This window comes from Pararge aegeria, chromosome 25 (assembly GCF_905163445.1).
Source record: "Pararge aegeria chromosome 25, ilParAegt1.1, whole genome shotgun sequence".
NCBI classification, from domain to species: Eukaryota; Metazoa; Arthropoda; class Insecta; order Lepidoptera; family Nymphalidae; genus Pararge; species Pararge aegeria.
This window is the reverse complement of record NC_053204.1, coordinates 5,277,923-5,293,778: the sequence shown is the minus strand read 5'-3', so window position 1 is coordinate 5,293,778 and position 15,856 is coordinate 5,277,923. Positions and strand designations below refer to the sequence as shown.

The 15,856-nt window shown below is 36.9% G+C and overlaps 1 protein-coding gene across 1 annotated transcript; it reads right to left on the bottom strand.

Moving 5' to 3' along the window:
• Window positions 1-481: 481 nt before the first annotated feature.
• On the bottom strand, window positions 482-1,180 carry LOC120634746 (keratin-associated protein 9-1-like). Its single transcript, XM_039905520.1, has one exon. The coding sequence runs from the start codon at window positions 1,178-1,180 to the stop codon at window positions 482-484; it is 699 nt and encodes a 232-aa protein (XP_039761454.1).
• Window positions 1,181-15,856: the final 14,676 nt, after the last annotated feature.

Below are 15,856 nucleotides of genomic sequence, written 5' to 3'. Positions count from 1 at the left end.
TAACATACAGTATATTTACTAACGAATATTATTAACGCACAGCACAGCACAGCACAGCACAGCACAGCACAGCACAGCACAGCACATCAAAGCACAGCACAGCACAGCACAGCCAAGCACAGCACAGCACAGCACAGCACAGCACAGCCCAGCAAGGCATTGCACAGCAAAGCTCTTTCCAGCTCAGCACAGCACGGCACAGCACGGCACAGCACAGCAAGGCACAGCAAAGCAGAGCAAAGCCCATCCCAGCACAGCACAGCAAAGCACAGCACAGCATAGCACAGCACAGCTGAGCACAGCCCAGCTCAGGCCAGCACAGCACAGCACAGCACAGCACAGCACAGCACAGCACAGCACAGCAAAGCACAGCACAGCACAGCCTGGCACAGCACCGCGCAGCACAGCTCAGCTCAGCACAGCACAGCGTAGCACAGCACAGCACAGCTCAGCACATCATAGCACAGCCCAGCACAGTCCATTAAAGCACAGCACAGCTCAGCACATCATAGCACAGCCCAGCACAGTCCATTAAAGCACAGTACAGCAGAGCACAGGCCAGCACAGCCTGGCACAGGCCAGTACAGCACAGCACAGCACAGAACAGCACAGCACTGCACAGCAACACACAGCAAATCGAAGCACAGCACAGCTCAGTACAGCATAGCACAGCATTACACCGCACAGCACAGCACAGCGCAGCACAGCACAGCACAGGCCAGCACAGCCCGGCACAGGCCAGTACAGCACAGCACAGCACAGCACAGAACAGCACAGCACCGCACAGCACCACACAGCACATCGAAGCACAGCACAGCTCAGTATAGCATAGCACAGCATAGCACCGCACAGCACAGCACAGCACAACACAGCGCAGCACAGCACAGCGAAGCACAGAACAGCACAGCACATAACAGCGCAACACAGCGCAGCAAAGCACAGCACAGCACAGGCCAGTCAGCACAGCACAGCACAGCATAGCACAGCATAGCACAGCGCAGCTCAGTACAGCACAGCATAGAACAGCAGAGCAAAGCGCAGCCCTGCACAGCACAGCACCACACATCACAGCACAGCACCACACAGCACCGCACAGCACAGCATAGCACAGCACAACACAGCCACGCACAGCACATCGAAGCACAGCACAGCACAGCACAGCAGAGCAAAGCGCAACCATGCACAGCAAGCATAGCACAGCACAGCTTAGCCCAGCCCAGCACAGAACAGCACAGCGAAGCACAGCACAGCAGAGCACAGCGCAGCCCAGCACCGCACCGCAAAGAACCGCTCCGCACGGCACATTATTTACTTATTAACATTATTCACTTACGAACATTACTAACTAACGTATATTATTTACTTACATACATTATTTACTTTAATTTCTTATTTACTTTGTAACTTTATTTACTTTCAACATTGCTTACTGACTGTACATTATTAACTAACGTACATTATTTACTTCCTTCACTTAACTTGGGCAAACCCTCCCTTTGAGAGGGGCATTTAGTCCAGCAGTGACCTGAAAAAGGCTATTCAGTCCGTTTTATAATTTTACAAAACTCTTTAATTTCGAACAGTGACGTAATATGAATTCGACGTAGCAAAGAATTACCACTTAAAAAAGATTTCATTACAAAGAACCTACAACGATTGACTCCTACGTTTGCTATTCCCGACGGATACTTGTAAAGGCAAAATTTATTTTTCACTTTGCTGTGGCTTTTTGACAGAAAGTGTGTCACCAAGGCGAATGTCAAACAAAAAAGAAACTCGAGTACCGAAAACTCGTTTTTGCGGAAAGGGCAACCGCTTTTCCGGATAGGCACTACACGGATTCTATACGGGCTTTGTTCAAAAACATTACACAGAGTTCGGAACAATACACGCCGCGCACAAAGGTTATGAAGTGTCGACGGCTTCCCCAACCTTTTCCTTCATGTAACTTTTTGAGAAGCTGTACAAAAATTTTCGAGACGTAAAGTGCCTATCGGTTACATAATTTTTGGGTTCCGTATCCAAAGGGTAAAACGGGACCCTCTTACTAAGACTTCGCTGTCCGTCCGTCTGTTTGTCTGTCTGTCTATCTAAAGGTCTGTCACCAGGCTGTATCACATGAATCGTAATAGTAGTTCTGTTGCCGCAATAATAACAAATACTATATTTAAGGGGCACTCCCTTAAAACAAATGTGATTTAATTGCTTGTTTTTGCTCTATGTTGATAACAGTGACGGATAGACGCTTGAAATTGAATAATATTAATTTATATTATTCACTTTCAAAATAAATAATTTCATTGAACAAAAATTATTGTTTTCCGTACGGGACCCCCTTGAACATTAAAAACTCTAAATTCATTTATTTTAAGTAGGGCTTATATTAATTTTTGTTGTGAGACACGTGATTTTTTTTGCCTTTTTTATTGACAGTGTACGGAACCCTTTGAGTGCGAGTCCGACTTGAACTTGACATGTTTTTTTAGGTATAATGGTACCATTTCATTTGCCTCGTTGGTCTAGTGATAATTATAGTTGTCTGAGGTCCACCTAGTCCTGTCTTCAATCGCCAGGCCGGGTTGATACAGTTTTGAGTTTTTAGTTATTTGACTTCTTTAAACTTGCTAACGGTATAAAAGTTTATTAGTGTTATCTCTATGTATTACTCGTATATTCAAAAAGTGCTTTTGTCCTTCTGAAATATCTCCCATCATGAAAATACTCAGTAATATCTAAAAATTTTGTTTTGTACCAAAATTTTAATAAACAATTGAGAAAGCCATACGAAAATTTCATAATTTTGCTATAAATAACTTTGTAATTTTTTTTCTAAACTAGTTATCACCGTTTAGTCAGATATGTTCAAGAACAACATATCTCAGAATCAATAAAGACGCGAGATAACCATTATATTGTGTTTGAATAGTTCAATTTATACGCAAATAAGCAATGCAATTACAAAATGGCCACAATAGGGAAACGATCTAATTAATTCTAAAATTCATTGAATTCTAAAATGTTCTATTGCTATTGCCAACTAAAATTGGGGCAGACAATCTAGATTAAATTATTTTCGTGAAACGTCATAAACTAGATATACCAACTCGTAGTTACAAATTAAATCGTTAAGTTAATATTTTTAACCCGACGACGGGGGAAACGACGGGTTATAATTTCGACGTATCTGTGTGTATGTATCAACTGACATACATATACAGACACGTGACCGGTTTTGATTTAGTTTTTTTTTGTTTCAAATGAATTAGTTGGAAGAGTTCTTTGCTATGTTTAATGAAAGTTGGTCTAAGATGTCGGAATACAAGTTTTTTCATAACTCTCTCAATACGGGTATTAAAATGAAAGGACTTGCCTGGCAGAATAATGTACAGCACATTCGAAGTCAGAGTTTTTTTTTAATTTTTATTTTATATACTATCTTTATTCAAATAGACATATCTTTGTTCATATAACCAACGACTCCATATAAATGGATATAATGGTTTTTCTAGCGCGTGTATGCATGTATCTTCTATTTTATAAAGTACAGACGTATAATGAACTAGCTAGTTAGGAAATATCTCCCGAAATTTGTTAGTTTTTCGAGCCAGCACAGCCAATAATTGGTTGAGGTTTAAAAAGATTTTTGTTTATTTCCCAGGTATTATTTTTAAAATTGGAAAAATAAGTTTAAATACGCGTTTACGCACTACATAATATACGCACTAAATATACAAGACAAAAATTAAAAAAAAAGTTGACAAAAAAAAGACTTCGTTAAAGCAACTAAAAACAAGAAAGCAAGAATGCAACCACTTGTGTACATTTGAATACGGTTTCTTTTTTATAGTACCTAACATCTTAAAATCATAAATCCTTTTTTGAAGTCGGTTGAAAATCGTTTTCGTAAGCCAGGCAGTCTGCTGTGAAGAATAATCCCAAAACTCAAATAATAATGGCCTCATTATGTAGAAGTTCTGAACAAAAAGGAATAAGTTGGGCCCAAACGAAAGGCATACAAATATGCATATTTGAAATAAATAAACTTTGAATTGTATGAATTTTCGAGTCTTTAAGTTTATAGAGCTTTAAAATGGAGGTTCTTGAAATGTACCGAAGAAAAATGAAAATTATTAAATAGATTTACATTACAGAGTACTAAATACAAGAAAGGTTGGGGTTACTGCGTTGATATAATGAAAAATTTAATCTCTGGTTACAGTTCTATACAAGGGTTCCATACAATACACATCAACACACATCTTGCCGTTCAGTTTGACTCCGACATTGCCATTACCAAAATATTCATATCAGTTGGTACGGTTTTGAAGATACTAGGTAACATGCCAACGAACTTGCATAAAGAACATACACGGCCCAGCTCACAACCCTTCCGCAGCTGGGTAATAAACAAGAAATGAAAAGCCTTTTCACAATAACATCCCCTTGAAGGAAACTGGGGGAAGTGCAGGAAATGGGAGTGGGAAGTTGTCCCGCGCGCCGACGACGTCGTGGAAATGACGTACTTTGTTTTTGTCGTGGTTAAAGAATGTGGGGGCTTTCTATCTTAAAATTTTGCGATATATTTTAGTAGAATTCAAAGATATTAAAATTACTGAGCGTTAGGGGGTACTGTGATTCTAAATCTTGTAACTTACATCTCCTGCCACAATTATATTCATTCCGTTCTAAATTTAAAAAAATCAAAATTTATTTATTTAAAGCACGTTTTTTTTTACATAGTATAAAATAAAGTCATTCCCACTGTTCGTTCGGTTTGATCTTTCAAACTAACGGATTTTAATTCAATTTTTAGCAATACATAGAGTGATTCCAAAATTGTCGCGTTACCTTGGTAGCCTGCGTACTGGAAACGTTATAGAATAATTTTAAAAGTCAAGGATTTGATCATGAATTTCTCAACGACAAGGCTGCTTGGAAGCAGGCTCTTTTGAATTTCTTGCCGGCTCTTCTCAGTGCAATCTGCCTTCGGAACCGGTGGTAGAGTCACTACAAACAGACTGACTTGACGTTTCAAAAGTGCTTATAAATTGGGACTACTTGAAATAAATCAATTGTTTTTGACGTTTCAGAAGTGCCTTCAAGCGCTTTTGAATTTTAAAGAACAATACATTTTTGAATTTTGAATAAAAAATAATAAAATAAATATACTACGACAATACACACATCGCCACCTAGCCCCAAAGTAAGCGTAGCTTGTGTTATGGGTACTAAAGATGACTGATGAATATTTTAATGAATTATATATACATAAATACTTAGAAAATACATATAAACACCCAGACACTGAAAAACACTTATGCTCATCACACAAACATTTTCCAGTTGTGGGAATCGAACCCACGGCCTTGGACTCAGAAAGCAGGGTCGCTGCCCACTGCGCCAGTCGGCCGTCAGTCGGAATATTTGAATTTTGAATTTTAATTAACGAAACATTTTTGAATTTAGAATTTAATAAATGTGACAAAATCGTTAAAGCCAATGAACCGCTTTGAAGCAGTGAGGAAGATCTTAACTTTTGATCCCTCGGTTCTATAATGACGAAAGCCTGTGCTCACCACAGAGGTTAATTAGAGAGATAATGGTTATGATGTAAGTAAACACTTTAGCAAATTAAAAAGCTAAGAACATCTTACATTAAGATACTCCTAACGTTTTATTATTACAACTTCAAATGTACAATTAATTAAGCTTTCCTTAAGAGAAAACTCGGAAGTCTTAGCTAATGATATTAGACTAACATTTTGAAATATTATATTATATTCATTTTTATAGCCGCCCCGCTAGCGTAATATGAAATTATTATTCAAGCAAGACGCGTTTCAGTAGGGTTGTCTATTTGTTGCCTGAATGCTCGAGTTGCTTGGATGTAAGAAATGCAAACTGACATATTTAATACAAGCTAAGATGAGTTACTTAAATATATCGTGATATATTTAAGTAACTCATCTTAGCTATGTTAGAGTCATCGTCAGTCTCATCTTAGATATGTTACGTTAAATACAAGTAATTGTAATGCTTCTGGAAATTTCTTAAATAAAGTTCAACGGGTACATACCACGATCAGTGGCGTGTACAGGGTTTTTGACCAGGGTTATGCATAAAGAAGGAAGGTGCCATAAAATGGAACAATCCTTCGAATTTATGAGTCATACAAAAATTTTAGGGTATGCAGTGCTTTTGTGCATGTATGAAGTGCACGCCATTGACCACGATAATATTTTGGATCGTGGTTACGACGGGACCACGATCCATGGAACTGGGTCGAAATATCGACAAATCCAAAATATTATCGTGGTATACTACCCGTTGAACTATATTTAAGAAATGTTGATTAACCACGAAATTCTTTGTTTAAAATCTTTAATTCTGAAAATTACGAATACGCTATAATAATAAATAATAATATATATTTTTGGTATTAGCTTAGTTTGGTCATGTAGAAAGGAGAAACAAACAAACAAACACGTTTTCGCATTTATAATATTAGTAAGGACTAATTAGGATTAAGCCTAGACTTCAGCATTCTTTTCAAGGACTAAGGTCGTTTGCCTGGCATACAACTCAAATTTTTCGAAGCTATCAGTGTACGGCTATGGTGATACGCTCGATCGTGCTCGGGGACCGAGGTCCGAACATCTCGATTTCGATTTTCGGATGGACACTCTCCGATAACCACCTAAGGGGTTTTTTCGGCGTGACCGGGGGAGTGGGACGAGCGCGAAAGCTCGCCATGAGAAGAGCCTTAGGGCTCGACATCGGTGGGAGTCCGAACATCTATCTTTGGATGTTGTATCTATAGTCAATTTTTGTGAACACTTCGCTAGCACGATGCAGGATTTTTGTTGCGCCTTCTAGTTCGGTAATGTGGAGACCGCTACAATGAGCATTTGAAAAAAATGTTATTTTAGTTTTTTTTACAAATATAACTTGCTTAACAGTGAAGGAAAACAACGCGAAATCTGCATGCCTGGAATTAGTCCTCAGAGGTATGAGTTGATAATGATTGAATTCAAATTCAAATTCAAAATTCATTTATTTCAAGTAGGCCTAATATAAGCACTTTTGAAACGTCAAGTCTGTCTGTTTGTAGTGATTCTACCACCGGTTCGGAAGGCAGATTCTACCGAGAAGAAGCCGGCAAGAAACTCAGCAGTTGCTCTTTTCCAACATCAACAATTTACATTTTGCATTTTAACATTCATTTTTCTATCTTGTGAGAGCTGAAAGCGGAGCCGGATGCTTCCAAGCAACCTTGTCATTAAAAAATTCATCAATTGTATAGTAACCTCGCTCTAATAAATGTGTTTTAACAAATTCTTTAAACTTGTGCATTGGCAGGTCCAAAATCACCTTAGGAATCATATTATAAAAGCGTATACTCAATCCCACAAATGATCCCTGTACCTTACGCAGACGATATGCAGATGACACTAATTTATGACCATTTCTTGTAAGTCGACTGTTTATGTCCACTTTTTGTTTATAAAGACTAATATGTTGTCTTACAAATACTATATTGTTATAAATATATTGTGAAGCTACAGTAAGTATGCCTATTTCTTTAAACTTCTCACGGAGGGATTCGCGTGATTTAAGTTTATATATTGACCGTACAGCTCTTTTCTGCAATATAAATATAGTTTCGATATCAGCTGCTTTACCCCATAACAAGATTCCATAGGACATAACACTATGAAAGTACGCAAAATAAACTAGCCTAGCTATTTCAACGTCAGTAATCTGTCTAATTTTTCTGACTGCGTAGGCAGCCGAGCTTAGTTTACCCGCTAGTGAATCTATATGGACACCCCACAGTAGCTTATTATCCAAGGTCACGCCCAGAAAAACTGTGGAAGTCTCTATTTTGAGTGAATTTCAATATTCAATATAAATGGAAACAGAGTAGTTTTTATTGAATGAGTAACTTTTCATCTCAATTTTAACCCCAGAGGCAACCCTATAACTCATGCAGTATATACAGGGTGTCCGTTGCAGTAAGCCTTTGTAGCGCACGCTCCTTTACGCTGCGTTCAGTAAAATGGTCTTCGGATAAACTAGCAAAAATGTTTTAACAAAAAATCTAAAAAGTTTTACCTACGCTTTATAATCCGACTACGGTAAAGCAAAAGAGGGTTGAATGATTTTGGCAGTTAAAGCTTTTTTTAACAAACTAGCTGCTGCCTGCGACTTTGACCTTTTTTATTTATACTCCCTACTAGATTGTTTTCTAAAGTAAAAAGTAGCATATTATGTCTTTTTGTTTAACTAACTCTAAACCAACAATGGTTGTTTAGTTAAGGCGTAAAATAATGACATACAAACAAACTTACTTTTGCATCTATACTTATAATAAAACTGTAACCGGTCGAACTCTGTACATTGAAGTCTTCATTTTAAACCTAATTTTATGGAGGGCACTCTATAATCGATCTTGAGGCCATAACTGTATTTTTTTTCATTTTTGTCTGTCTGTCCGTCTGTCTGTCTGTCTGTCTGTCTGTCTGTCTGTCTGTCTGTCTGTCTGTCTGTCTGTCTGTCTGTCTGTCTGTCTGTCTGTCTGTCCGTCTGTCTGTCTGTATGTCTGTCTGTTCGTCTGTCTGTCTATCAATCCGTCCGTCACCATAACTGTATTTTTTTCATTTTTGTCTGTCCGTCTGTCTGTCTGTATGTCTGTCTGTTCGTCCAACAGTCCGTCCGTCTATCTGTCTGTATAATAGCCGCGCATCACTCTGAAACTTCTAAATGGATATCAATGAAAGTTTGCGCGATTTGAGTTGATATTACGTGTTAGGATTTCAGATACTTTTTATCTCAAAATTAAGCTCATTTCTTTTGTTTTTCAGTTTAGTTTGAGTTTTAGTTCGGATACGATGTCGCTTAGAAACCGATTAGCCTATTTATTGTATCTGCCATACTCCCTAGCAGGTGAGCTCGCTACCATCTTAGACTGCATCAACACTTACCACCATGTGAGATTGCTATAATATATCAAGGCTTGTAGCCAAAAAAAACACTTGACGGAATGTTTTTGTCTACTGGTATCTAGCCTACCCTCCCATACCATTGAAAATTCAGAAATCATTAATTCCTAAATTGCCACAGGCGGGCATCGAACTCGATAACTCTGCTCAGAAGACCTCATCGCTCACTGCGCCAGAGGGGTCAATTTACTTATAGTGACTATACTATACTTAGACTATGTCACGGCAATCTTAAGCTGGTATCTAGCTTTTGAGCAAAAGTCACTTTAAGAAAGTTAAATGAAAAAAAAACATCAAAATTTTCGCAAAAAATACCCGTGAAAATGTAAACACATAAAGAAATTACATTAAAGCAACCATTAAGCAAAGCGATGTTACCTTTTTACGATAAATTATTCACGTAATGAAGCCCCCGACAGCGGGGAAATTGGCAACGTTTCCCGAATTAGCCCTTTTCGGTACTACTAACCTTTATAGCTGGCAAGATGTTATATAATCGGATGTTAAGATGTCAAAACATCAGTACTGACACGTAAAATCATCTTCGTATTTTTTTTTTGTTTTTTTTATTCAGTTAAAACTCTGATGTACCTAACATTACATGTAATGGACATTGGCCATATATTATATACATTTATTATAATATTATAATATATTATTTTTGAGTAAATTACATTTTTATATATCATGTATATTTATTTAAGTAATGAAATACATATATATTTTATGGGTATATGTATATATGCACCACCTAACTATTTTCTGTATTTGTTTACTTCGCCATTGGTTGCCTGGAAGAAATCGCTATGAAGCGATAAGGCCGCCAAATTGTATACGTTGTTTTGTTATACTTTTATTTTATTTAGTGTGCAATAAAATTATATTCAAGCATAGCTGAGTCAAGTTAATAACATATTTGATAGTTTAAATTAGATTTTGATGTGAAACATATATAGGCGCGGGTTAACCTGATTGTTGGCCCGGCGATACATGCCGTGGCGACGCATCGCCACGATATATATACTACACGTAGTACTTACGTAGTAGCGCGTATAGTGTATATAGTATTGTTTACTACGTTACACAGGATAGCCTGTGTTTTACTTAAAATAATATGTTAAAAAAAATATATATCTGACAGCGATAATTCTTTAAGTGTTTAGTGTTTGCGCCTACAAAGAAAGCAAAATCACAGTATGATTGTAATGCTTTATCTTTCCATTATGCCACATCTGACACCTGTTTTAATCTGTTATTTTATGCATATAACTTATACGAAACAATTTCGATGTTTCACTTCGGCCAGCGTCCCGTGACCGAAACCGATTGGGGTAGTTATATTAAACCAATACGGTTTACTATAACTGCCATGCTCTTTAAACAGGTTAGCCCGCTACAATCTTAGACTGCATCATAATTGCATCTTAGATTGGAGTCAAGGGCTAACTTGTAGTGGAATAAAAATAAAAAAGTGTGTGTGTGTAACCTTTATGTTCGATTGCCGTAAATTATTATTATTTGTTGATGAAAGAGTAAAATGTTCCTGGGACTCCGCCATTTCAATTAATATTCACAATTTCATTTTATATTCTATTTAAAAATCATTAATATCACTTTCACATTTTATAAATATTTTCATTTGTTTTGTGAAAATTGAAGGTAAGATCACCATATGTCAATATAACCTTTGCATTGAATATTATAGAATGTCGCAATCGCCAGAAAATTTATTAATAATTCATTTATTACAATAGTAATAAATAAACAAGTATATTTAGAGATTTTCAAAAAACTTGCAATTTAATTATTATTAAAACTGTTGAATTTTTATTTACTTTGCTATATTCACAACTGATCCGTTTGAAAATATTGGAAATGAATAATCCTAATTGATTATGATATTTGCCATTAGCTGGCGTATAAGTCAAGAAGCGTTGTGTATATGACATACACTTACGACCAATCCAAATTATTATTTTTAAATAGCGGAAACTACACAGACGTCAGAAAAAAATCTGAGTTACTCCCTAGTTGCGCCTAAAGAAGTTTAATTTCAAAAAAGACTAGGTACCACTAATAATTGTATGAATGAATGAATGAATACACTTTTATTGTACACCAAAGAAAAAAAGTAGTTACAGAGATACAAATACATAGCGAGAGAGTACAATTTGGTGGCCTTATATAGCGATTTATTCCAGCCAACCAATCGCGTAAAAGGAAAAAACATAGAAAAGAGGTAGGTGGTGCAATAAATAAGATTAAAAATTATACAAATATATAAACATAACTGTAATATATATAAACATTAAATTTAAATACAAATAAGATATCAACATACATGAATTTACCTATAATTAATGTAAACTACAAACAATCATATACATTATATATAAATATGTAAATATATAACATAAATAATCAAAATTACACACTCAAAATGATCCGCTTCAGCGATGTTCGGCTTATAGAGACAAATAATGATTTTCACTAGTTTCTTGAAGGTCCCAATAGATTGTTCCTCATGGATATCTAACGGCAGGGCGTTCCATATTTTAATAGCCTGAATCGTAAATGATCCGTTGAAGAAGGAGGATTTGTGACCAGGCATCTTCAAGATTAACTTCCTCGTAGAACGAAGTTCGTCTGGGAGTCCTACAAATTGAAACCTCTCTTTCAGGTAAGGAGGAGTAGAAGGTATATACATTTTTAATACTTTACCTAATGTATTAAAAGTTCTAATTTGTACAACATGTAGAATGATATAATTCGTGGATCTAAAGATCCAAACGCCAAGTACAGGTGCTTTGCTATCAGCAACGTAGCAAGGTTCTGACAGCTACTGATAAGGGTCCTGAGGTCGGTCAAAATTAACTTTTCCAACTTAACTGTAATCGCTAGGGAATTGGGGATATTCACTTCCCGCGAGGACTCAACCGTATCTTAAAAACAAACGGTTTCGAACCCTAGCTACTGGTAACATATTTCTGATTTGAAATTTCCTATCGATTACCTTCGATTCAGTACCTTCAAGGCAAGAGTGAATAGGCATTTTCTAGGCAAGCGTGCTCCAACCTAGACCTTATCATTGCTTTGTAACTGGCATGATTGTCGTCAAGCGCTGGCCTATCGTTATAAAAAAAAACTTTTACCAAATACAGTTAGTTCTTTTTGCTCAGTAGAATTGCTGCCCAACTACGGGCTTGGTTTGGCCGTATTGCATATTTTTTTTTTTTTTTTTTTTAATAAATAAATAAATAAATATACTAAGACAATACACACATCGCCACCTAGCCCCAAAGTAAGCGTAGCTTGTGTTATGGGTACTAAGATGACTGATGAATATTTTTAGGAATTATATATAAATAAATACTTAGAAAATACATATAAACACCCAGACACTGAAAAACACTTATGCTCATCACACAAACATTTTCCAGTTGTGGGAATCGAACCCACGGCCTTGGACTCAGAAAGCAGGGTCGCTGCCCACTGCGCCAGTCGGCCGTCAAACTACCATATTGGATAGAAGCAGGCGTTACTTTGCGGATATCCATAAGATTAGGAAAAAAGCTTGATTTGCTATACTCCGCGAAAGCCCGCTAGCATCTACGACTGCATCATAAATTACCAAGTGAGATTGCAGTCAAAAGCTAACTTGTATATAAATTTAAAAAAAAATACCCAATACTTCTCTGGCTATTGTTGTATTACCGACATTGTTGACGGCCGATTGGTGCAGTGGGCAGCGACCATGCTTTCTGAGTCCAAGGCCGTGGGTTCGAATTCCACAACTGTAAAATGTTTGTGTGATGAACATGAATGTTTTTCAGTGTCTGGGTGTCTATATGTATATAGTATTGAAAAATCACTTACCACCAGTGGTGAGATTGCAGTCAAGGGCTAAACTTCTAGAGGAATAAAAAAAAAGTTAGATTCGAAAGTAAAGCTGCTAGTGAGCTTTAAATAATTCTAGAACATTCTTTGCCGAGAATTTTATTTATGACATTCAAGAATAGGTACAAATTTCTCGTTTGCTTCTATCTGCCAAACCTAAAGGATACTCAGACATACAGTAAACAGTACGCGCGTATTCAAACCAAGCAGATTACAAATCATTTAATCACGATCGGAATAGAATCCAATTTGAGCGATTTCTAGTGGAAGACAAACTAGAAATGCTTGCATTGCAGTAGGACCTATAGTCGGAGAGCCGGTGGCCTTTTACATATTTATATTGTTACACCTCATCGACTCAACTGCCTCGTTGAACTCCGCCAGAAATATATAACCAATTTAATCTAATATCTTACGATGCCAGATAGAATTTAGTAGTTTTATCCTTTTATTACTGTTCCATGCGAGTTGGTTGTCAGCGCGAACTTTGGAAGACCGTCAAAAAGAAAAAAGTTGCTTATCTAGGGCATGTGCTTCGGCATGATAGATACAGGCTACTGCAACTGATAATGATGGGCAAAGTTGCTGGAAAGAGATGCATCGGTCGCAAGAGGAAGTCTTGGTTGCGCAATATTAGGGAGTGGACTGGGATGGCGAGTGCCGCCCAGCTGTTTAGCCTCGCGAGAGAAAAGGAAAATTATCAAAAACTGACGGCCAACCTTCACTAGTTGGAGAGGCACCTAAAGAAGAAGACTGTTCCATGCTAATAAGGATAGCACTACTGAATTAAGTATTTTATTACATATTTTGCATTTGATTGATGATTATTAGTATATGGTTACTAAGATTGACTACGGATCACGAGGCTGCGTGTTAAATTCCCAGATTGAAAATAAAATTGTTAACTATTACATTTCTGAAGTTGGTGGTTTCTAGAGTATGGTGCGCAATAAAAGTAAGATGCAAGTGAATTTTTTCAAATTTAATGAGTTACACATGATGTAATAGAGAAGAATAGAAGTATTTTAATTATTTTGTTTGTTTGTTTGATAACTTTTTTGCACACACACATTTTATACGAAGTAAACAAATATACGGAAGACACTTAGAATAGAAAATGGGGCGTGCAAAGGCGGTCTTATCGCTAAAACGATCTCTTCCTGCCAACTTTAACGTTAGGAAAGACGAAGGAACGGGTTGGTGTTGGTATTTTATAAATTTATCATGATTAACTAGTATAGTTTTTTTTAATACGCTAAAATATAAAATTAATAGTAATTGAACTATTATTGTCACCAGATCTTAGACTACAATAATCGTGTTCTCGATTGGAATTGTGGGATATGCAAATTTCAAGTTAGCAATCGTAAACTACGCAACGGTGCGACGCAGGTAGGTACATAGTCTTTTAAAATGCCTATAAAAGGTTATGTAGCCCTGGTACTTCTACTTCGTTGACTGGACTTTCAGTGTAAGTAACAAAGGCTTTATTATAAGAGTCCTATATTCTTCAAAGTTAGAGTCATGAGAGTTTAGTAACTAATTTTTTTTTGGTATCCGCTAAGAAAGAGTTTTTCTAAAAATCTACAAATGAAGTGGTGAAATAGAGTTGAGAATCTGCATCAGAGTTCTTTAGGACATAGTCCGGAAACCCTTTAGGACATAACTTTATTTTATAGTGTTTGTACCCGCTAAAGAATGGAGTGCCCTGAAGTTTACTCATAAACGAGCGAGACAGTTAGAAAACCGTATGAAAGTATTAAAGTTTTGAAGCGTTGAAAGCTTTAAGCGCGTGGAAAGGGATAACAATGTGTATTGGAAAATTATATGTATTACAAGCTGTCTGCGGTTAAATTCGCGGGAGTTTACTTGTACAATTTACTGCAATAATAAAAAAAAAAAATCGAAGTCGCGTTTTTTTCGAATTGAGTAAATACATTATCGTCAACCCATTACCGGCCCACTATAGGGCACGGTTCTCCACCCATAATGAGGAGGGCTCAAGGCCATAGTCCACCACGCTGATTCAGTGCGGATTGGTGGACTTTATACACCTTTGAGAACGTTCTGGAGAACTCTCAGGCATGCAGGTTTCCTCATGATCATTTCCTTCACCGTTGTGGTAAGTAATATTTAATTGGTTGGATGCAAAAATCAAAGTAATAAAAGTTAGAGGTGGAATTTGAACTCGGCGGTCCGAATCTATAGTCCAAATTTGAACTTCAAAACAAGCAATGAACAGGATGTCACTTAGATCATTTTAATAATGAATAGTATTATTTAAGCTAAATATCTAGTTTCTTCACAATAATACTTATTTTATTCTCATGATTAATGTACGGGAGCTGTACGCTCGACCGTAACAATAGGAAGATCTTCCTCCGAACGGGTGATCGTTCTTGGAGAACGAAGTCCTTTGAATGTTATTTTTTTTTTTTTAACGATAGGCCAGCGTTTGACGACAATCATGCCCGTTAGAAAGCAATGATGAGGTCTAGGTTGGAGCACGCTTGCCTAGAAAAAGCCTATTCACTTTAGCCTTGAAGGTACTTAAATTATACGTGGCAGGAAACACAGTTACCGGGAGGGCGTTCCACATCTTAGCGGCACGTATCAGAAACGTGGATAAAAAACGTTTCGTGCGTGTTGAAGTTGTTGTTTAAGTTTTATGTATGGTAATTTTTTGTAAACACTTTGAAAACGCGATGCAGGATTTTAATGGCGCCATCTAGTTTAGTATGTGGCGACCGTTACAAATATTATTCTTTTTAACTTATGATATACTATTGTTGAAATTATTGACAATCTTTGAATATCTGCTGTAATTCCCTTTTTTCTAACAAGGGCATTGCATATTTAAACTGCGTAGTAAGAATATCTGTGCGACACATCCAAGCAATGATGTAATTTATTTCTACCACTTTTGTACAGGTATTTTGTAAGCTCACTTCGTCCTA